General features: G+C 37.6%; 1 protein-coding gene across 3 annotated transcripts; it reads left to right on the top strand.

The window, feature by feature from the left end:
* Positions 1 to 2138: 2138 nt before the first annotated feature.
* LOC141385652 (uncharacterized) lies at positions 2139 to 20370 on the top strand. 3 transcript variants are annotated; one of them, XM_073951573.1, is made up of 8 exons: positions 2139 to 2216; positions 3458 to 3635; positions 7222 to 7415; positions 11173 to 11357; positions 11502 to 11645; positions 13429 to 13518; positions 13630 to 13886; positions 19702 to 20370. In XM_073951573.1, exons 5-8 carry the CDS (start codon positions 11510 to 11512, stop codon positions 19942 to 19944), a joined length of 726 nt encoding a protein of 241 aa, XP_073807674.1. In that variant the 5' UTR covers positions 2139 to 2216; positions 3458 to 3635; positions 7222 to 7415; positions 11173 to 11357; positions 11502 to 11509; the 3' UTR covers positions 19945 to 20370. The 3 variants fall into 3 exon arrangements, with proteins under 3 accessions (XP_073807674.1, XP_073807675.1, XP_073807676.1); XM_073951574.1 differs by lacking the exons at positions 2139 to 2216; positions 3458 to 3635 and having other exon boundaries at positions 6205 to 7415; XM_073951575.1 differs by lacking the exons at positions 2139 to 2216; positions 3458 to 3635; positions 7222 to 7415 and having other exon boundaries at positions 10238 to 11645.
* Positions 20371 to 20753: the final 383 nt, after the last annotated feature.

The raw sequence follows: 20753 nt of genomic DNA, 5'->3' as shown, positions 1-20753 counted from the left end.
ATGCTTTGTCCTACTTTGATTCTGTTTTTGTTGAAAAAAATCCAGCATAGCAGTAGACAATCAGAATATTTTGGCTAATAACTGTCAATAAAAGATATACTGAAGTGTTGTATAAATTAAGTAGAGCTGAGGCAGGCATGGACGTGGAGCTGAAGCTAAAGCTGAGCTGAGGCGGGCCTGGAAGTGGAGCTGAGGCGAGCCTGGGCATGGAGCTGAGGAAAGCCTGGGCAAGGGGCTGAGCTGAGGCGGGCCTGGGCATGGACCTGAGGAAAGCCTGGGCAAGGGGCTGAGCTGAGGCGGGCCTGGGCATGGACCTGAGGTGGGCCTGGGCATGGAGCCGAGCCGAGGTGGTCCTGTATGTGAAGCGGAGCTGAGGCAGACCTGGAGTGTAGCAGAGCACAGAGCTGAGGAGGGCCTAGGCGTGCAACTGAGCTGAGGCAAGCATGGGCGTGGAGCTGAAGGTGAGCTGAGGCTGGCCAGGGAGTGGAGCTGAGGCAAGCCTGGCCGTGGAGCTGAGGCGAGCCTGGGTGTGGAGCTGAGGAGGGCCTGGGCGTGGAGCTGAGGAGGGCCTGGGCGTGAAGCAAAGCTGAGGTGGGCCTGGGGGTGGAGCTGAGGCGAGCCTAATTGTGTAGCTGAGCCGTGACGAGCCTGGGTGTAAAGCGGAGTTAAGGCAGGCCTGGGCGTGGAGCTGAGGCGAGCCTGGGTGTGAAGCCGAGCCGTGACGAACCTGGGCATGAAGCAGAGCTGAGGTGGGCCTGCACTGTAAACGATTTCTGTTGTTTTCACAGTATTATACTGCATTTCTCAACAGTTTCTTTCTGCATAAGCTGTGCACAGTGTTACTGTATATATTGCTGTTTTCACAGCATGATAATGTATTCTCAACATTTCCATGCTGTGAACATGGTTAACAGTATGCTACTGCAGATTTTTTATTGAATTTTGAGAAAAAATCAGGTACTGTCCATCTAAATACAGTACTGCAAATGACCATGAAAAACTCCACACACACTATAAATTATTATTATTACGTTTATTTTTTTGCCAAAGTATTTTGTCAAGAAAAATAAACTAACCAGTTTCTTCAGACTGTTCAGTGCATTAAACTGTCCCATGGTTTTCCATTTTTGGGTGCACTGCACCTTAATTTTTTAAGGTTAACATGAAAATATTAAATCATTTTTAATGAACATAACTTTGTGGTTAACCAAAACGTAAACTGGAACAAAAGTAATTGATTCATGAAACCAAAGACTGTAAAACACCCAGAATGATTTCAAAGTCAGCTTATATGTCAGAATGACCAGCCTGCTTTAGACGGATTCATGCAAAAAGGATTGGGCAATCGTCACCATAGAGGTCGCATATAGAGCGCTCCATTCAACTGAATGGGGAGACTCATGAATAAACGTTTACAAAGCGATTTAATGATTTCGAAAACCACGATCGCAGTATATATGTCCATGCCTAATATCCGATGCCCAGAAAGTGATTAATTTTTTATAAATTGCTAAATTTTTGGTATTTGTTATGCAGCAAGCCCAGAGATTGGTGTGTACACTATGATTTTATATAAAATTAACTTTAACGTGTGATAGGAATAAAACGTGATCATAAACGAATGATTTCTCCACTTAAATAAATGGCGGCTTGGACCCGAAAACAGTATACATACGTCACATACACGTCACCACTTGTTGATGTGAAATGAATTCTGGGAGAAAAAAAAATAATTCTCAAAACACTTCAAACTAACTTTTTTCGTATTGTTAAAGTCAGGTATATGTAATATTTTCGCTGGTAAAGTGAATAAAAAACAATATTGCTATATTGTATTCAATATCACGTTTTTTTATTTATTTTTTTTATTCAATATCACGTTTGCACTGGTTCGGTTCAGCACTCGAGCGACACTGAATCGGATTGAACCGGATTGAACCGTTTGCTTATTTTATCACACGTGTTCACAAGCACATTCAGCAATATGCAATTAGAGTATAAATGCGTGTGGCCGAGCAGTATAACGAAATAGTAATTAATCATATTGTTGTGTCTTACAATGGTACACAAAAAGGAATCGGTTTTAGGCAGATTCGATTCTTTACTGTTCACTAAGGAGCCGATTCATAGAACCGAGCGGACACGACTCGACCTGCAGGCAACGGCTCTCCTAATTTGAACCATCTGTCGTCTTTCATCCAGTGAATTCATCCTCGGTAAGTGTTTAAAAGTCTAATTCTGTCCGTTAAAGGATTGTTTTGTATATATTTCTGTGTAGTGCGTGTGTGTAACGTTAGTTTAAAAGAATTAACCAAGTGACTTTAGTAGTAAAGTTATGTAGTAAAGTTATGTCACGTTATTCGTTAACAAATGGTATTTTAAACAAGATATAACAGACGCCAGGGGGTCATTGTAGTGTTTGCGAGGTATTAACGTTAGATACAGTGATTTTATCTTAAATGAGTTTTTGACCGTAGTAACGTTAAGTTAACTTTACCTGAAAAAAACATAACTTTAACTTAGTGTAACTACATTAATGAATTATCTATTTCAGCACAACACTGAGATAAAGGCAAAGTCACCATAAAAAATTAAACCTTTACGGTTAGGGTAAGCTGGTCTTCACGTAGTCATTATTACTAAGCTTTCATAATGGTTGAATTTGTTAACTGCAAGTTAGTTATTTAAACTAAACTCAAAATGAAACAAGTCTTAACCGTTTTATTAAATAGAGTTAATAATAAAAAACAAAAGACTTTCTCCAAAAGAAAAAATATTATCAGACGTACTGTGAAAATTTCCTTGCTCTGTTAAAAATCATTTGGGAAGAATTTAAAAAAGAAAATCAAAATCAAAAGGGGGCTAATAATTCTGACATCAACTGTGTGTGTACATATATATTCTATTCTAAGATAAATTGATGGGGTCAGGGAATGATTTGTGTACAAATTTATTTTAACCCCATACAGATTGGTATGGTTGTACCACAGATTCAGATTTAAAGCCTAAAAGAACCTAATTAACATTAACATTAGTCACGTTAAATTGGATTATTTTATTTATTTATTTTAAATATGTAGCCTCCTAAAGTCAGAATGAACTGTGTTAACCCCTCTTAAATCCGTGGAAGCGCTAGTAGTGAGGTCATGGAATCAGATATTCGAGCTATACAGAGTCAGACATTAAAATGAGACTTTATTTTTTACACACCTGTGTGGGCACTTGACTTGCAATCTTCAAGAACAATGCCTGCTGATCTTTTCCCCATTAACGTTAGTGTAATTGTGAATTTACAACAAACTGCATTTCGCCAACAAAAACAATAAAAACAATGTTTTATATATATTATATTCTACAGTAAATGTAATACTATTGTTTACTGTTTTATGAAATACAGCAGCTACTGGATAATTGTTGCCAGTAACTTACTGTTAATTTAACAAGAAATCGTTTACAGTGTGGGCATGAAGCTGTGCTGTGTGAAGCATGTGTGTGGAGCTGAGGCGAGCATGGACGTGGAGCCGAACCATGACGGGCCTGGGCGTGAGGCGGAGCTGAGGAAGGGGAGCTGAGGCGGTCCTTGGCATAAAGCGGAGCTGAGGAAGGCCTGGGCATGTAGTTGAGGCTGAGCTGAGGTGGGCTTGGGCACAGAGCTGAGGCTGAGGTTGCCAATAATGACCTGCAGATATGTGTGTGACAAATCCAGATTGTCATCAGCTGTAGAGTGTAATAGGATTGGTACAAAGCATGATGTTGGTGAGTAGCTGGTGAAGTGTACATTAGGCTTGGGCGGTGTCCAAATTTTGAGACCGTCAAACCGCCTCCATATTTTACCCCGGTATCCGGTATTACCGGCGTAATAAAAAAAATTATGACGTAAGGCTCAGACAGCGTCACCAAACTGTTGACTTAAGCCTAAACCATTCAGAAACTGAATACCTTCTATGCGACCTTAGGCAGAGAGAGAGAGAGAGAGAGAGAGAGAGAGAGAGACAGAGAGACAGACAGAGAGACTTTCTCTGTCTTACACAAACACACACACACACATCTCTCCCGCGATTTATTCAGAAATTTACTCCCACACCGTAAGAAATCTGGCCGGCTCCCGCGGGAATGCAGAGAGCTGTAATCGGGCCATAAAAATTATACCCGATAGGTCCCGAGTCCGACACGTACATTTTGATTGACAGCTTTATAAAGCCCGAGCCCTTACAGCTCTAATGCATTTTTTCAAGAATGAGTCATTTATATGTTTTAACAGCATTTATTCGTAACAAACGTAGACTATATCCCACTTGAAAGTTGGAACAAAGAAATAAAATAAGTCCTCTGTAACATCGTAACATCTCAGCACTCTATAGGTCTACATGCACTTAGCCTTTAAATTGGCCAACACACCAATGAAAAGAAATCTTGCTTAACAAATCAAATAAACTCTAAATGATGACGGGTATTTTGGCAGTAACTAAATTGAAGCTGAATATTAAAAGAATAATGCCACCATTAGTCTGTATACTCTGTCTACATTATGATTATATGGTTTAATTAATATTTATTTATAATTTAAAACCCTTTACTCACCAAGATTAGGCTACGTGTGTTTGTGGAGGAACATTATTAAATCCACTGGCTTTAGCGCAGTCTTGCGCTCATGTGCGTCCAGCAGCGCTGAACACCGTTTCACTGCTACTGCTACAGGCCGAGATGCAGAGTTCTGATCTGGCTGATTTTGCAAGTTTTAGGTAGGATTGTTTATTCATCTTATACCAGTCAGGAACATGCATTGAATTTTCCATGACCGTAGTTTCAGGGTAGCGAGTGGCCTCGACATTTTACCTGTCAGCTTGCGGTTTAGGGCTCTACCGTAATACGCAGTGTATGAGTGACCGCTAAATACCTGCGGCTGGAATAACCGCTCTTTCTGACTGGCTTGACCGCCGTCAAAATTCTCTTTTTTTACTACTTCTCATAATTTGCTTCACCTTTGCAGGGATGGATTTTAATGCAGGGATTTGGATTTTTTCGGGTCTCGCCGGGTTCGGGCAAAGATCTTCAGCTCTAATGCAGACCTCTCGTTTATATTAACCACGTCTCCCTTCTGTTCAGTCGAAACTGCCAAACTGCAGGACACTTTGAAGCGCGACTCGTCACGTCACGTCTCCCTGTCCCTCTCTCCCTCTCCCCCTCCCTCTTCCTCTATCTCTCTCCTCCACACTGTCCCGTGATGACAACCACACACACGTTTTTTAGGCATTAAATAAAGGATATTTAATACTTTATGACGGTATAACGGTATTGAAACTGACACCGTTGCTATTTTTAGATCCCGCGGTATACCATAATACCGTAATATCGCCCAAGCCTAGTGTACATATAAGCTGGAGTGCCCTTGAGTCTTGTTGGCACTCCAGCTGATAACCATAACAGCATTGGCTTGTGCACTTATGCAACTGCAACATGCAATAGATGGCTAAATACACATCATTGTATTAAGAACGGATAACATGGGTCATATTTTAAAATAAACTACAGCCTAAAAGTATGCAAAATTGTCAATGGCCAAAATGACCAGTGCTTGAACATCACTTAGGTTTTGTTGGTGCACATAACAGCAAAGCCTACCTCATTTGTTTAAAAGCTGGAAGGCAGTGCAACATTTGATGGAGGTGGCTGCCCCGTAGTTATACATGCAGGAAAAAACTCAGGATTTGCAGGATTTTTATTGCCAATAATAGTAATAATAATCCATATAAAATTTTAGGATAAATATTCCAATAGATCCATGAAAATGATCCATGATTGTTTCACACTTAAATTTTATTACACTGATAAAGCTTTGCAGATAATGTGCACATCTGTTATCTATTTTATAGAAATATATATATATATATATATATATATATATATATATATATATATATATATATATATATATATATGTATATATATATATATATATATATATAGTTAAAACAATATTAACTAATACAATTATCTGTCTCTGTGTGTCAGTGAAGTGTTTTTTGAATCTTAATCATTTTTTAAAAGTTGTATCCTTCAAATACGGTGGTATTTCTCATAATGTTGTCTCATAACCTCCATGTGCTTGCAGTTGTACTGTAAGCTATTATCATTAGATCAAACCGAAGAATGGACTATTACACCAAATATACAGCAGTGACTGTCAAAATAATAATACTGTGCATCAATGATCATTGTTTTCACTAATATATATATTCTTATAACATAGGAAAATACATTTAAAGTGCACCCTCCTTGTCATTAAAAACAGAAAAGTCTGTCTAAATCCATATAATTTTGGTTACGCTTATGCTTATCAACTTTACGTCATTTCAGTGCTTATTAATGAGAGTGGAATATTTAATGTATATATGTATGTAAAATTCATTGTTTACTTCATTACTTTCTTCTGGAAAAATTCCATAATCATTGAATAAGTTTCACTATTTTTTAAAATAATTAATAATATTGCATAATGGAAATTAGCTTGTATCTGCAAGTTATATTAATCAGTGTTAAAAAAAAGAATTATAGAATTTATATTAAAAAACACACACAGTTCCAATATTGACCATTGAGGGCACACTTTCAAAAACCGCACATACGGTTGTTCCAATATTGACCATTGAGGGCGCAGCTTCAAAAACCGCACATACGTTTGTTCCAATATTGACCATAGAGGGCGCACTCTCAAAAAAACGCACACACAGTTGTTCCAATTTTGACCATTGAAGGTGCACTCTCAAACACAGTTTTTACACACACACAGTTAATGTCTGGTGAAACCAACCCCATTAGGACTTTGGGGCAAATTCAGGAAAACACTGCCACCTATGTTAAAATGGCCATTTCTATCAGTTTCAATGGTTGTGCCGGTGGGGACCTAAATTTGCTCAAGAGGTCCCCACGGGTTTGGTGTGTAAACAGGTCCAAGTCCACACCAGGATATAAAAACAAACAAACACACACACACACACACACACAATCATATCACATGCACAAAAGCTTCTGACACTAAACAAAACAAATCATATGTATAAACATGCTTCAGAGGAGTCCACAGACATCCCAGCATGCATCCGTGTCTCTGATGAGCCAACATCCCATCATACAAACCTTCAGAAGGGACAGTAATGGGGGTGGTGTTTGTGATTGGCAGGACAGCAGTGTGATAAGTTTGTGATTTGCTTGTGTTGACAGTGAATGGTGGGCTCTCTCAGATGGTCATCCTATCGCCCCAGCTCTTCTCAGGGCTGCACATGAACAGTCTCTTGCTGATGGCGTTGCTTGAGTACTGAAGAACTGGATGGCGTGGCGTGTGTGTGCTAGACGTCAGTGGAGAAGTAGAGTGTGTTCTTCTTCAGCTCAGCGAAGGATATGGGCGGATGCTGCAGGTAATACAGCAATACCTGAACCTGTGGAGACAGACAGACAGACAGAGAGAAGAACTTAATGAAAGACATCCCATTCTAACCCCCTGACGTTCACTGAATAACCTATTCACCTTGACTGTCATGCAGCTTTTTGGCGTTGACCCTAATTGTGCCATTTTGGTGACCGTTGCTTTAAATTCAAATGAGATTGTGCTCTTTTCAAAAGAGGGCGGAGCTTAAATGCCTATGGCTGTTTCCAAGTATGCGTTCTTGTCTGTACTAGCGTTCTTCTTAAAAAACGTCATCAACCGTCATCGATGTAGGTAAAGTTTAGATCTGACGGCCGACTAGAAGTGCAATATGCAAATCAAAATAGCAGCATATTTTATGACAGTATAACAATAATGAATATTTTTACAGTACTGTGACGGTTAGGTTTAGGGTTGGAGTGGGGGTAGACGCTAATAAAATACAATAAATGGGAAATGTAATAAATTCAATAAATAATTCTCATTAATTTCCGACCGTAATCATATCCGATCTAGCAACGAATGCTAGATCAAATTTATTTTCATCACCAATTATCACAGTAGAACAGTTTCTTAAGCAGTTTGTAAAGCATTTTGGAAACAGGAGATGAACCCCTGGTCTAATGCGCCACCTAAATTAAGAAACCTGTTCTCAAAGACTTATTATTTGGGTAGCACATATTCTGAATGCCTTCGGCAGTATTCAAATGAGCCATTTTAATATAGATTAATTCCAAGATTACAGTGAGATTAATCTAGATTAAAAAATTTATCTATGCCCACCTATAATATATATATATATATATATATATATATTTTATTTCTTTTTATTACGCTTGCCATAACACACAGTTACAGAAGCCAAAGAAAACTAATGTGAGGTAGTCAAAGGACCCTATAAAGCAAACACTGTTTACATCAGGGGTGATGTCTAAGACAATTATTGTTTTCAGAGAATTTCAGAAGACATCTGACAAAGATAAACTCAAGCAGGTAAATAATAAGTGAAGCTGCTGATGTTTGTCGAGTTGTTTAATGATGCTCTGCTGAAATGTTAAGAGACTGAATGTGTTTTATTTCTGTTAAGGCTGTGACTGAAGTCAGCTGTAGTTTAGTGTTTCTCTTCAGTAATTCTGCTTGTTAACAGCAGGTGTTCATCATTAATGCTCAACCAACACTTACTTAATCACTAATTGACTCATCACTTCAACTCAAATGGAGTAAGTTCACAGCACTCATATAGATTAGTTTAATTTAACTGTTTGAGGAAACCGATTGCTACAAACCATTTGGAGTTGCCTTATCTTATTGGGTTTTACAGTAGTCAATTGGTTTAGACTTAGACTTAGACTTAGAAAACTTTATTGATCCCGCAGGAAATTGTTTACGTAATGACTGCCATAACACACAAAACACAGAAACACAAAACCACAAGACAAAATAAATAAATTAAATTAAATAAGTGAAATAAGTCACATAAATCCAACCAATCTATAAAAGGAAACAGCCAAAATACATAAGTATACAAACTATTATACTACATAGATATTACACTTAAAAGAATCAGTGGTAACTAATACTATTAAGTCATATATCAAGTAATGAAAATAATATTAACCAAAACCAATAATATTACACATAAAACAATTACACATAAAATATTTCAAGTAATAAAGTGATTCAACACTCATTTAAAAAACAATGATATTGCACTAAAAATATTTAAGACCTAGTAAAAAAACGTACAAATATTGCACCTAGTAGATTATTGCACATCATAAAACATAATGCACAGACTTCCACACACTCAAACCCGTAATAAGTAATATATGGCACGAGCAGCAAGGTATTGCATAGTTCTCTTCATTTATTGGATTTTACTGTGCTCAAATAGCTGTGTGTACTCAAAATGTTTAAAGGGCACATAGTTTATCCCTTTTTTATGATTTAATATTAATATTATGGTTCTTCTGAGTGTGCCAGTTTAGGTTCAGTTCAAAACACAGTTCAGATGTTTTTATTACAACGTGTTAAAAAAGGTGTTATTTTGGGGGCGTGTACACAGCTTGCTGTTTTAGGGGCGTGTTGCCTTACATGAAAATTAGTTTCGGCTTCCTGCCAACGTAACAAGTGGGCGGAGCCAAGAGCTCCCATGCTCTGTGTTTGCAACAGACAGGCAGACAGAGAGAAGCTAAGCTACATGAGGGAGAGAATCAGCACTCAGCCGTACATGTACGACTTGGACACAGACCAAGCAGAAAGTACAAAATCATTTGTGTCTTTGTAGTTTTACAGCCAACTGTGTGCTAGTTTCAAGTGCCGAGCTTGTACACCGAGACTAATAACCACGCACACTGAATTAACTTTGACTAAGGCACCGGATGCACCGCTCGAAGCCGCGACACGGCACACCAGAGTGGTGCTTCTGGTGTGCGACCTGCAGACAAGTTCGTTTTTTTATTTCCAGTGGAGAGATGCGCACGAGGCAACGCTTGCACTTTTCAGGCTGCACGTAGTTAAGATCACAGGGAGCTTCTGTGGTCGCGAGAAATGAAAACGGCTAAAGTTTAAGGTAGACGCAATGAAAAGTACACGTTTGCAAACCTACCTAAAGGTACAAACAATAATTCCAATAAGAGCGATAATGTGGAGAATATTGATCTTGTGTTGAGCCCAATGAGCCTTACATCTAAAAATAGAGCAAGGGTGTTCCTTTAGTGATATCGCTTTGACTCACACACTGAAAATGGCGGACATGAAACAACAAACTAAGAATAAGGTGATGCGCCTGTCAATAAATATTGGTGGGCGAGGGGACCGCACTCCTACATCAAGTTGTGGTCGGTCTGAAAACCGCTCTAATTGGTCCACTGTTTTTACTCTGTTAAATTGAAAAAAGGACTGTGTGTGTTTATATCACCCCAATATGACGGTCTATACACTATATATCTGTCCAAACAGCTTGAAAAGTAGATTTTTCACCATAGGTGCCCTTTAAGTTCACAGTAATCATATAGATTAGTTTTTGAACTCAAATGGTTTGTTGCAATCAGTTTCCTCAAATGGTTTGAGTTACCTTAACTTGTTGGGTTTTTCAGTGTACACTGATAAAAATTATTATTTAAAGCGAGTAAACCAATTGCCTTAAAAGCAACAAGTTGACTTTCCTAAAAAAAATGTAAGTAAACTGTTATGTTGACCTAATTTTTTTATAAATATGCAAATTGTACTTCTTTTTTTATATAAACTAATCACCTTTTTTCAATACACCTTAAAAAATATCAGCTTTTCTTTATCTAGAAAAATGACATCCAGTAGAATAAATCTGCTCTTCCAGACTGCACAGTGTGGAGATGTGTCTTTTATATTCCACACAGGCAATAATTGTAGATTTTGTAGACTTAATAAAACACCAAAAATGTCATATTGTAATAATTACAGTGATAATTAAAATTTAAAACAGACATTCTGCAATAGTGTGACACTGTAAAAAGGGATTAGTTGAAAGTAAAATTAGCAGATTTATAAAAATTAAGTCAACTTAACAGTTCCAAGTCACAATGGGTTTACTTACATTATCTTTGTGAAGTCAATTATTTTACTTGCTTTAAGTAACTAATCACTTTTTACAGGGTTTGTCTTGCTGGGTGGATCAGATCAAAGCAGAATACTTCGGAATAATCTATAATAAATGATGTTTAATAAATAAGTTTGTGTTTGTTTTATTTGTTGTGCTTCTTTGTTTACAGTTATATCAACGCGCGCGTACTGAAGAGCGGTGTTGTCGCGCGCCTACTGAAGGGCGGGACCGAAGGTGTGCCGCGTCGCGGGGGCACTTTTGATCATTTTGGAAGGGCACTTTCTATCCAAGACTAAAAAGGGCATGTGCACTGCACAGGTTGAGCCCTATGTGTGCACGTGCCTGTTCCAAACGGTACATTAAGCCTTGCAAAACTGAGAAGTTCTTTGTGGGTTTGTTGTAGTGGTGTAGTGGCTTGTAGATTATTCTCTCCAGTGATTTCTCGTGATTTAACTATTTTTAATACCGTTGATAAAACACCCTGTTCTTACATCTCAGGGGCTCAGATGGCTGAACATCCTGATATAACGGTTGACCAACACCATCCAGGTTTGAAGCCTCAAAAACCAAGCTTCAACTGGGCAAGACTGAAGATGAAGAGGTCCTCTTCCCTGAAATTAAGATCTTTTTGTTACACAAATGGTAAGTTATTGTGATATGAATGAATATTCAGACATTTCCCCAATTAGAGATTAATTAGGCCACCTTTCCATCAAGCTTTTCAAGGCTAACCTTACCGTTCCCGTTACTTTACGGTTGATTTCAGCTCTGGCCACTTTTGATGTTGAAAATTCAACTCTGCAGTTTAACAAAGTGACTTTTCTTATTTCATTCTACACCGTTAAGAACTAGCAGAAACAGAGCTGACATTGTGAATTCTAGTCTCTTTATGAACTGTAAATTAATGTTGTATCCCATTTACAGCTTTTCTGATACAGCTTTAGTCTCAAATCCCCTACTAAAATAAAGAATTTACTTGTGTAACTTATAAAAGGGTTCTGAACGTGTGTTTTGGTGCCATTTGTGCAGGCCTAACCTGTTTTAAATACTATGAAAATTATATTAAAAACTATTATTATAATCAATTCTAATAACCCTTTAACTGCTCCACCAAGAAAATTCTTTTTTTGGATCGCATTTTGCATTTGTAAAAGATGTACACATTTTGGTACAGAAAAATCCTAAAAAGTCCATATTAATACCTCAAGAGTACGTATTAGTATCTTAAAAGTGCAATTGTGTTCCTTTTCAAATTTGTAGGTACTAATATATTCTTTTTAGGTACCAATGTGAACCTTTTAAGTGCAAACGTGTACCTTTTTATAGGTACCACCCCAGTGACAGCGCACCTTTATTTCTTAGAGTGTCAAACAAAACTTTAGGTATTGTAAACTAAACATTTAAGATATTTCTAATGAACGTTTGGAAAACATTTTCTGATAAATACATTTTCATTATTAATATACACACGTGAGCTGGCAGAAGTCCTGCATATGCAAAGTGTTCATGCAAAAAATGTGCTATTGTAAAGCTACTCAAACATTGTGCATATCTCATTCCAATACTTTTGCATAATTCTATTTCTATTTTAAAATTAAGTAAATTAAATCAACTTTTAAGTGATTACAAAAGTATTGTATGAACAATGGAGAAAAAAGTTTTATATTGTACATGGGAGAATGTGTTTCAAGATTTTTTTTAAAAAGTGTTGTGAAATGTTTAGCAGAAAATAAATTTTTTGATTGATGTTAAAGTGTTTTCTTTATTGTAAATGGAAAAGGTACATTTACACAAACAGAAACTTTTAAAAAACATCGTTTAAAGTGTATTTAATATTTGATATTTACTGAAAATAAATTGCCGCATTTTGGATATGGAAAATACCCTTAAATAGTTCTTAAAGAAACACACTTGACACTGTTAAGGTACAAAGTGTCTTGTCACTGTGGTGGTGCCTTCGTAGATCAGATTTGTACCTTTGATGAAGTACAATATTGTATCTGCAGACTTTAAAAACTAAAGGTACATTTTGGTTTTCCATGGTACAAATCATGTCCTTAAAGGTACAAACTGCAATGGTCAAAATGTGTTTCTTTGTCTTAAGGTGCAATTCTGTTCCATAAGTAGTTACTGCCCCAGTGACGCGGGTTTGTACCTTCTTTGCTACAACTTTGCACCATTATTTCTGAGAGTGTAGTGCGAACCATTATAATTGTAAACTTTACCAGTCATTATTTAACACAATCAAATCATGGCCAATTATTTGGTAGAGCAGGCAGTTAAAGGCATAAATAATAAAACACAATGTAAAATCACATGCTTAAAGTAGCTTAGCATAAATGGTGAGTTTTCATGAGGGATAAATAACAAAGACACATTTTTCATTTCTTCTCAAATAACTGCGCAATCATTTCTCTTTTAACAGATAAGAAGAACATGAAGAACAAAAAGAAGAACCGACTGGCAAGTTTTTTCAGATCAATGTGCCAGATGTGGTGTTTGAGATCCTCTAAAGGTGAACGATTGTTATTGCATAAATCTATTCTAATGAAACTTTAGCTTCATTCACCCTTAGCTGGAGCTTAAGGTCTCCTTGGGTAAACGGCAATCGCTTCTCCTTTAACAGATGATGAGATTCCCATAACCGTGGAGGAAATCAGGAAGAGGAGGAGGAAGATGAAGAAGGAGGCGGAGGAAAAGCTGCTGATGAAAGAAATCATGAAGAAAGGGGAAGAGGAGATGGAGGTGGAGGAGATGGAGTGGGAGGTGGAGGATGAGAGGATGGAGTGGGAGGACTATGAGAAGTGGACGGTGGAGGCACATGAGAAATGGAAGGTGGAGGAGAATGAGAAGTGGAAGGTGGAGGAGGGAGAAGAGATGGAGGTGGAGGATGAGAGGATGGAGTGGGAGGAGTATGAGAAGTGGACGGTGGAGGCAAACGAGAAGTGGAAGGTGGAGGAGGAAAAGGAGATGATGATAAAGAAGAGGAGGAGGAGGAGGGGAGGGATTTCCCCCCAGAATCAAGACATCAAATTTAGCATTTTTCCCCAAGTACAATCTCACTATGTTGCATACCGTGACTCGTCCCAAAAAGCTGGCTGATTTAAACCAACAATCCACTTCTTATTTTGGAAATAGGCTCATTTTACAACTCTCCTAAAGTGAAACAGTTCAGTTTTACCTTGTTTTAATCTATTCAGCCAATCTCTGGGACTGGTGAGAGGACTTTTAGCTTAGCATCATTGAATCGCATTAGACCATTAGCTTCTCGCTTAAATATTTCAAGAAGAGTTCTGATATTTTTCTTATTTAAAGCTTCACTCTTCTGTAGTTCATTTGTGTACTAAGACCAAACGACACTAAAAAGTTGCTATTTTCTAGGCCTTTTCTAAGCGATGTGCTAATGGTCTAATCCAATCCAATGATTTTTGCTTAGCTAAACTAAAAGTGACCCAGCTTGATGTGCTTTGCTCTACTCTCTGTATTACACTGCCTGTATGGGTTTCAACAATGATTGTAACGGACTGAACACAGAGACTGGACAGCCTAATTTAACCCAATGCATGAAGTTGTGGATGAGCATCACAGAGCTGGTACAAATACAAGCATTTAAGTGTCTTCAGTTATGTCTTCAGTTATAAGTGGAATCCAATGTAGAAAATAAGTTAAACTTGACTGAGTGCTTCATTTCCACTTTAAAACTAAAATCCTAACTAAAGCTTTTTTCACATTGTTCAGATTGTAGAAAGAATGTGAATGCATCCTGAAAGCCCTTGCTGTCTACTTGAAGACCCTTTGAAACTCATAAAGGAGCACATGGCAAGTTATTTACATTTTATTTAAATCTTGAATTAAACAAAACTCCTTTGCCCTTTGGTCTATTGGTGATTGTTTATTTTGTACTTGATCTTAGGATGATGAACATGAAGAAGCCCTAACTATGCTGTACAACACCCGAGAAAACCATCTCGTCATATAGAAAGAGGCAGATAGCTACTACAGACCATTGTGAAGGTGTTGGAATCATCACTGATGGCATCCAAAAACTTGGACAATGCGGCAAATGCATAATTTTTTACGCATTAAGCTTCAACTTTCTCACAAAAACCTAAGGTACTCTTTTGAAGTATTTCAAAAACATTTTGGCTAAATCATAGACTGTAAAAGATATGGACGTAGTATCCGTGACGTCACAAAGGGCACGGGCAAAGATGCGAGCATGAGTGGAGCTACAGACGCCTGATAGTGTTTTGCTTAGACAGGCTTTCCTATGGGAGAAATGCTTAATACTTCATTTTTTGAAGTTTGTGTTCTGACCACACGTGTTTGGTTGTACACTTTTAAAAACACAGTTGTAACACAGTGAGCCACCAAACATTGTTCTTATGACGTTTTTTGGCAGAAGAAAGTATATAGTCTGTCCTCATTTGTAAGTCGCTTTGGATAAATGCATCTGCTAAATGACTAAATGTAAGTGTAAATGTTTGTAAATGCAAGGCTATTTATGAAATCCAAGCATAACACTGTATAGCAATGTTTCAGACGACTGTTCTCGAGCCTACAGCTAATCAATCTGTCAGATTCTGGAGGGCATTACAGGTCTAAAGAGAAATATAAATGATAAATGATCTTAAATAAAACAAATACATTTATAGATATATATAAGTGTATAATTTCACTCACCTGGGAAACGGAGGCCATGTGAAGGGTTTGTGAGCAAAATAAAGTGCACACGGCATGCCATATCATCTGATAATTGTTGAAAATAATTCCAAAAGGCAACTGAGTGTGTAAAGCCTCATAAAACATAATGAAAGTTTGATGTATATGCCGAGTTCAGCAGCTAATCAGCCGGAATCAGCTGAGGTAAAGTGACGGCCGCTGTGCGTGCTTTTTCGCATCTCAAACGTCGCTGTTCTCGCGTAAACCCGCCAGTGGCCGCTGTCAAACGACCTTCCGTCTGTCTGTCTGTCTGAATGACAGAATGACTGACCGTGCGACCGGCTAATTGGCTGACCCACCCTCCTCCTTCCCTAAACCCAACCAACGACGATTTACGAAAGCCGTCCAGAAAAAGAAAAGCCCTCGTCTGATTTTTACCTTGTTTTGTGATTTTGACCACATTCTCACCCTGTAATGAACTTGATCGCTTTATTTTTTGGATTCTGTTTTTGTCTTACCTGATTTCTGGAACCGCTCTTCTCTGGACTCCAACCTGGTTGTCGTGGTCAGCACCTCTCTGCGCCTCCAGTCCACCAACGCACATGACGAGCTAACAGGACAAACTGGTTGCAGCTGGAACGCCCTCTACGCGGCTGGCCAGCCGTCAAGCGCCGAAAAGAACAGTGTCACACCGCCTCGCAGCGTTCGCTTAAAAAAAAAAAGAAATGTAGCCATACGTACCATTTCGCTATCTCCAGAAACGTCCACGGGACTACGTTTTCAGAATGAGCCTGGGTTAAATTTGCTCCAAATGGAGCCAGGACTAGCAGAATTTCGAAAAGTAGCAGTTTTAGTTACTTTCGTATTGGCTTCCCGAGGGAGAGCGGGAGGTTGCTGCTTGGGCTAGATGCAAATGATCTGTAAGGCAAAATCCAGGTCCTAAATTTCTGAAAAACTGTAACTTGATGTAAGGAGACAGGAGTTGTGCTTTGTAATGAGAAGTTGCTGTACTTTTTATTTCAGTACTGACTGCTACTTTTCTTTTACCGTTTTTCTTGCTTTGAATAACTGCATGGTCAGCTACACTGTAAAAATGACATTTTCATTAGGCATTTTTGTCTTTTCTTTTTTAAATATGTAAAACTCAGGGTTCATACGGTCACGAAAAATCTGGAAAAGTCATGGAATTTTGACATGGCATTTTTGGAATTTTGGAAAAAACAGAAAAACCCACAAAGTTTTGGAGAAGTCATGGAAAACAGATATCTGTATACTTGAATATAGGTTAGTTGTGTTGACCTATTCTGTCCTTGGCCAATCACATACTCTCACATTATTAGTGCGGTGTAAGCATTATCTAAATCATTCATTCATTTTCTTGTTGACTTGGTCCTTTTATTAATCTGGGGTCACCACAGCGGAATGAACCGCCAACTTTTCCAGCACGTTTTATGCAGCGGATGGCCTTCCAGCCACAACCCATCTCTGTGAAACATCCACAAACACTCATTCACACACACGCATACACTACGGACAATTTAGCCTACCCAATTCACCTGTACCGCATGTCTTTGAACTGTGGGGACAACTGGAGCACCTGGAGGAAACCCACGCGAACGCAGGGAGAACATGCAAACTCCACACAGAAACGCCAACTGAGCCGAGGATCGAACCAGCGACCCAGCAACTTTCTTGCTGTGAGGCAACAGCACTACTGCGCCACTGCTTGCCCTTATCTAAATCAATTTTACATAAATATAAATTGAACCTAAATAGATTGCTGTGTGTTTACGATACGCATATAACGATATGCTGTAATAAATTTGAAGATGCATTGTTTTTCTTTTTTCATATATAGACGTTGCATGAAACATTAGGTCAAGAAAATTAATTGAAAGTCTTGTAAAAGTCATGGAATTTTAGTAGTAAAAATATGTATGAACACCGAAAACTTTTTGAATCAATATACAATTAACAAGAAACAAGCCATACGATATTAAATCTTGTTTTATGAAAGACAATTTAATAATGTAAGTTCATAATTTGACTCGGGTTCATCATTTGCTTGTGCTTGTTTTGTTCTATAAACCTTGATTGTTAAATTTTTACACAACAAGACTAACGATCAGAGGTAACTTTTTTTTGTCAAGAAAGTGTATCTTGATTCAAGAATGATTAGATATTTGTAAAATACAAGACAAAAATGCTTAATAAAGATGTTTTGTTATTTGCAGTGTATTCTTTAGTGTTGTTCTATTTTGCATGAAGTTATAAATGTAAAAGGGCACACTGTTCTTTTTTTCAAAGTGCAATTTTTGTTGATGCAAATGTGCAATATTGTTGATATGTCATGCTTTATTGACTTGAATTAACATTGTTTTGAATTAACATACAACATGTTTTATGGAACAAATAAATGATCCTATTGTTGTTCCAACAATCTGCTATCTGCCTGTGTATGATTAACTAATTAGAGCAATTTAAATAATCAGTTTCCTTTTTCTAGTAATGTGAACTAGCAAATACAGCTGAAGTCAGAATTATTAGCCCCTGTTTATTTGTATTTGTATTTATTTATTTATTGTATTTATAAATATTCATTGTATTTATTTATTTATTTTTATATTTCCCAAATGATACTATAACATGTGATAACAGAGCAAGGAAATTTCCACAGCATGTCTGATAATATTTTTTCTTCTGGAGAAAGTCTTATTTGTTTTATTTCGGCTAGAATAAAAGCAGTTTTTAATCTTTTCGATAGTCTACAGAACAAACTATCTTTATACAATCACTTGCCTAATTACCCTAACCTGCCTAGTTAACCTAATTAACATAGTTAAGCCTTTAAATGTCACTTTAAGCTGTATAAAAGTGTCCTGAAAAATATCTAGTCAAATATTTTTTACTGTCATCATGGCAAAGATAAAATAAATCAGTTATTAGAAATGAGTTATTAAAACTATTATGTTAAAAAATGTGTTGAGAAAATCTCTTCGTTAAACAGAAATTGGGGAGAAAAAATAAACAGCAAGGCTAATAATTCTGACTTCAACTGTATGTTAACTGAACTGTTTTAATTGAATTATCAGTAATAAGTCTAACTTAGACCTTTAAGTCAACTGAACTTGTTATACTAAGTTCCCTGTACTCAGGTTTTTAGGTAGTCTTTACAAATAAAAAAGTTAACTGAACTAAGTTATTGTAGTTTAATCAACTCAGAAATTATACATTAATTTACTTGAAAATAAGGTTATCAGTTTCCACAGTTTTTCTAAGAAAACTAAACTCATGACTTTTTACAGTGTAGTTTTTTTACTCAAATGGTTGGTTTCAGTCGGTTTCCTCAAATGGTTTGAGTTACCTTAACTTTTTGGCTTTAACAGTGTATGTCTTGCTGGGTGGATTATATTAAAGCAGAATACTTCAGAATAATCTATAATAAATGATGTTTAATAAATGAGTTTGTGTTTGTTTCATTTGTTGTGCTTCTTTGTTTACAGTTATATCAATTCCAAATCAATAATCAATTTAAAACAGCGTTTATCCTACCTCTATGATTAATCTAAGAGACAAAAGCTGTTTTAAATGGATCATTAATGTGAATTGTATTAGTTTTTATGCCATTTGCATTGATCCTCAGACATTTATTTAAAAGAAAACATGCTGTGACATGAGCTATGATGCGTAGAATGTGTTCTAATCGTAGTTCCAAACGGTACATTAAGCCTGCAAAACTGAGAAGTTCTATGTGGGTTTGTTGAAGTTGTGAAGTGGCTTATAGATTATTCTCTCCAATTTTCTGATGCTGATGAAAAAAATCATGAAGAAAGGGGAAGAGGAGATGGAGGTGGAGGAGATGGAGTGGGAGGTGGAGGATGAGAGGATGGAGTGGGAGGACTATGAGAAGTGGACGGTGGAGGAGAATGAGAAGTGGAAGGTGGAGGAGAATGAGAAGTGGAAGGTGGAGGAGGGAGAAGAGATGGAGGTGGAGGAGATGGAGTGGGAGGTGGCGGATGAGAGGATGAAGTGGGAGGAGTATGACAAGTGGACGGTGGAGGCAAACGAGAAGTGGAAGGTGGAGGAGGAAAAGGAGATGATGATAAAGAAGAGGAGGAGGAGGAGGGGAGGGATACAGAAAATGGACACTGAGGTGAAAAAGGAGGCTGAGAAGGAGGAAACGAAGAAGTGGAGGAGGAAAAGGAAAATTGACACAAAAGAGGACGAGATAAAGGAGGAGGTGGAAATCTGCATGAAGAAGAGGAAGAAGAGGAGATGAAGTTTGAAGAAGAAAGTGTACAGAGCAGAGGAACCTTTGCTAAAAGATTGTACATATGTAAATGTTTGAAATGCTTAATAAAAAAAAAAATTCTGCTTGTTGTGTTTATCTGCTCAATTGTCTGTTTTAAAAGTGCTGAATTTTGTGTCTGGAGTCATGTTGGTGATGATTCTTGTCACCGTCACCAGCGATCCAGCCTTTGCAGAATCACTGATAAACTACAAAGGCCATCATGCACTTCACTTACACACCTGGTCCAGATCCCCCATGATTTAAATGGCTCATTTAGTCCATGATACAAACAAATCTCCAAGTATACAGTCTGAGAGGTGAGATTCATTTGAAATGTCCAAAAACTTACAGATATAGTCCTCAAGAGTGCTTGATCCTTGTCTTAGCAGACACAGCTGATCTACTGGATCCATGTTGTGGCTGATTCTTCTGTCATGTGAAGAAGACGCTGGACAAGATCCAAATGCAGGATTCACAGCTTCAGCAATCATGGGGGATCTGGACCAGGTGTGTCTAAAAAGGTATAAAATTCTAAAAGGAATCACAAATAATCTGATGGGTGTTTTGAGCTGAAACTTAACAGACACATTCTGGAGACACAAAAGACTTACCTTAAATCCTAAAAAGGGGTGCAATAGGTGCCCTTTACAGATTAAAGAACCCCCATTTTGCATTAAAAAGATCATTTTTAGGTTTTAGGGGTCTCCAACAACATGCTGATATATGTGCAAGGTCAAAAAACACTTTCATTGTCTTATAATATGCATTTATCTTTACCTAATTATCCCAGCGACTTC

Source organism: Danio rerio, chromosome 5 (genome assembly GCF_049306965.1).
Source record: "Danio rerio strain Tuebingen ecotype United States chromosome 5, GRCz12tu, whole genome shotgun sequence".
Classification (NCBI taxonomy): Eukaryota; Metazoa; Chordata; class Actinopteri; order Cypriniformes; family Danionidae; genus Danio; species Danio rerio.
This window is presented reverse-complemented; position numbering and strand designations above follow the sequence as displayed.

What these genes read in the sequence shown, in the direction of transcription:
- LOC141385652 (XM_073951573.1), top strand. Translation starts at nt 11,510, where the DNA reads ATGGCTGAACATCCTGATATAACGGTTGACCAACACCATCCAGGTTTG. An exon ending in ATCTTTTTGTTACACAAATG is followed by an intron (nt 11,646 to 13,428) that starts GTAAGTTATTGT and finishes CTCTTTTAACAG; the next exon opens with ATAAGAAGAACATGAAGAAC. An exon ending in GTGTTTGAGATCCTCTAAAG is followed by an intron (nt 13,519 to 13,629) that starts GTGAACGATTGT and finishes CTCCTTTAACAG; the next exon opens with ATGATGAGATTCCCATAACC.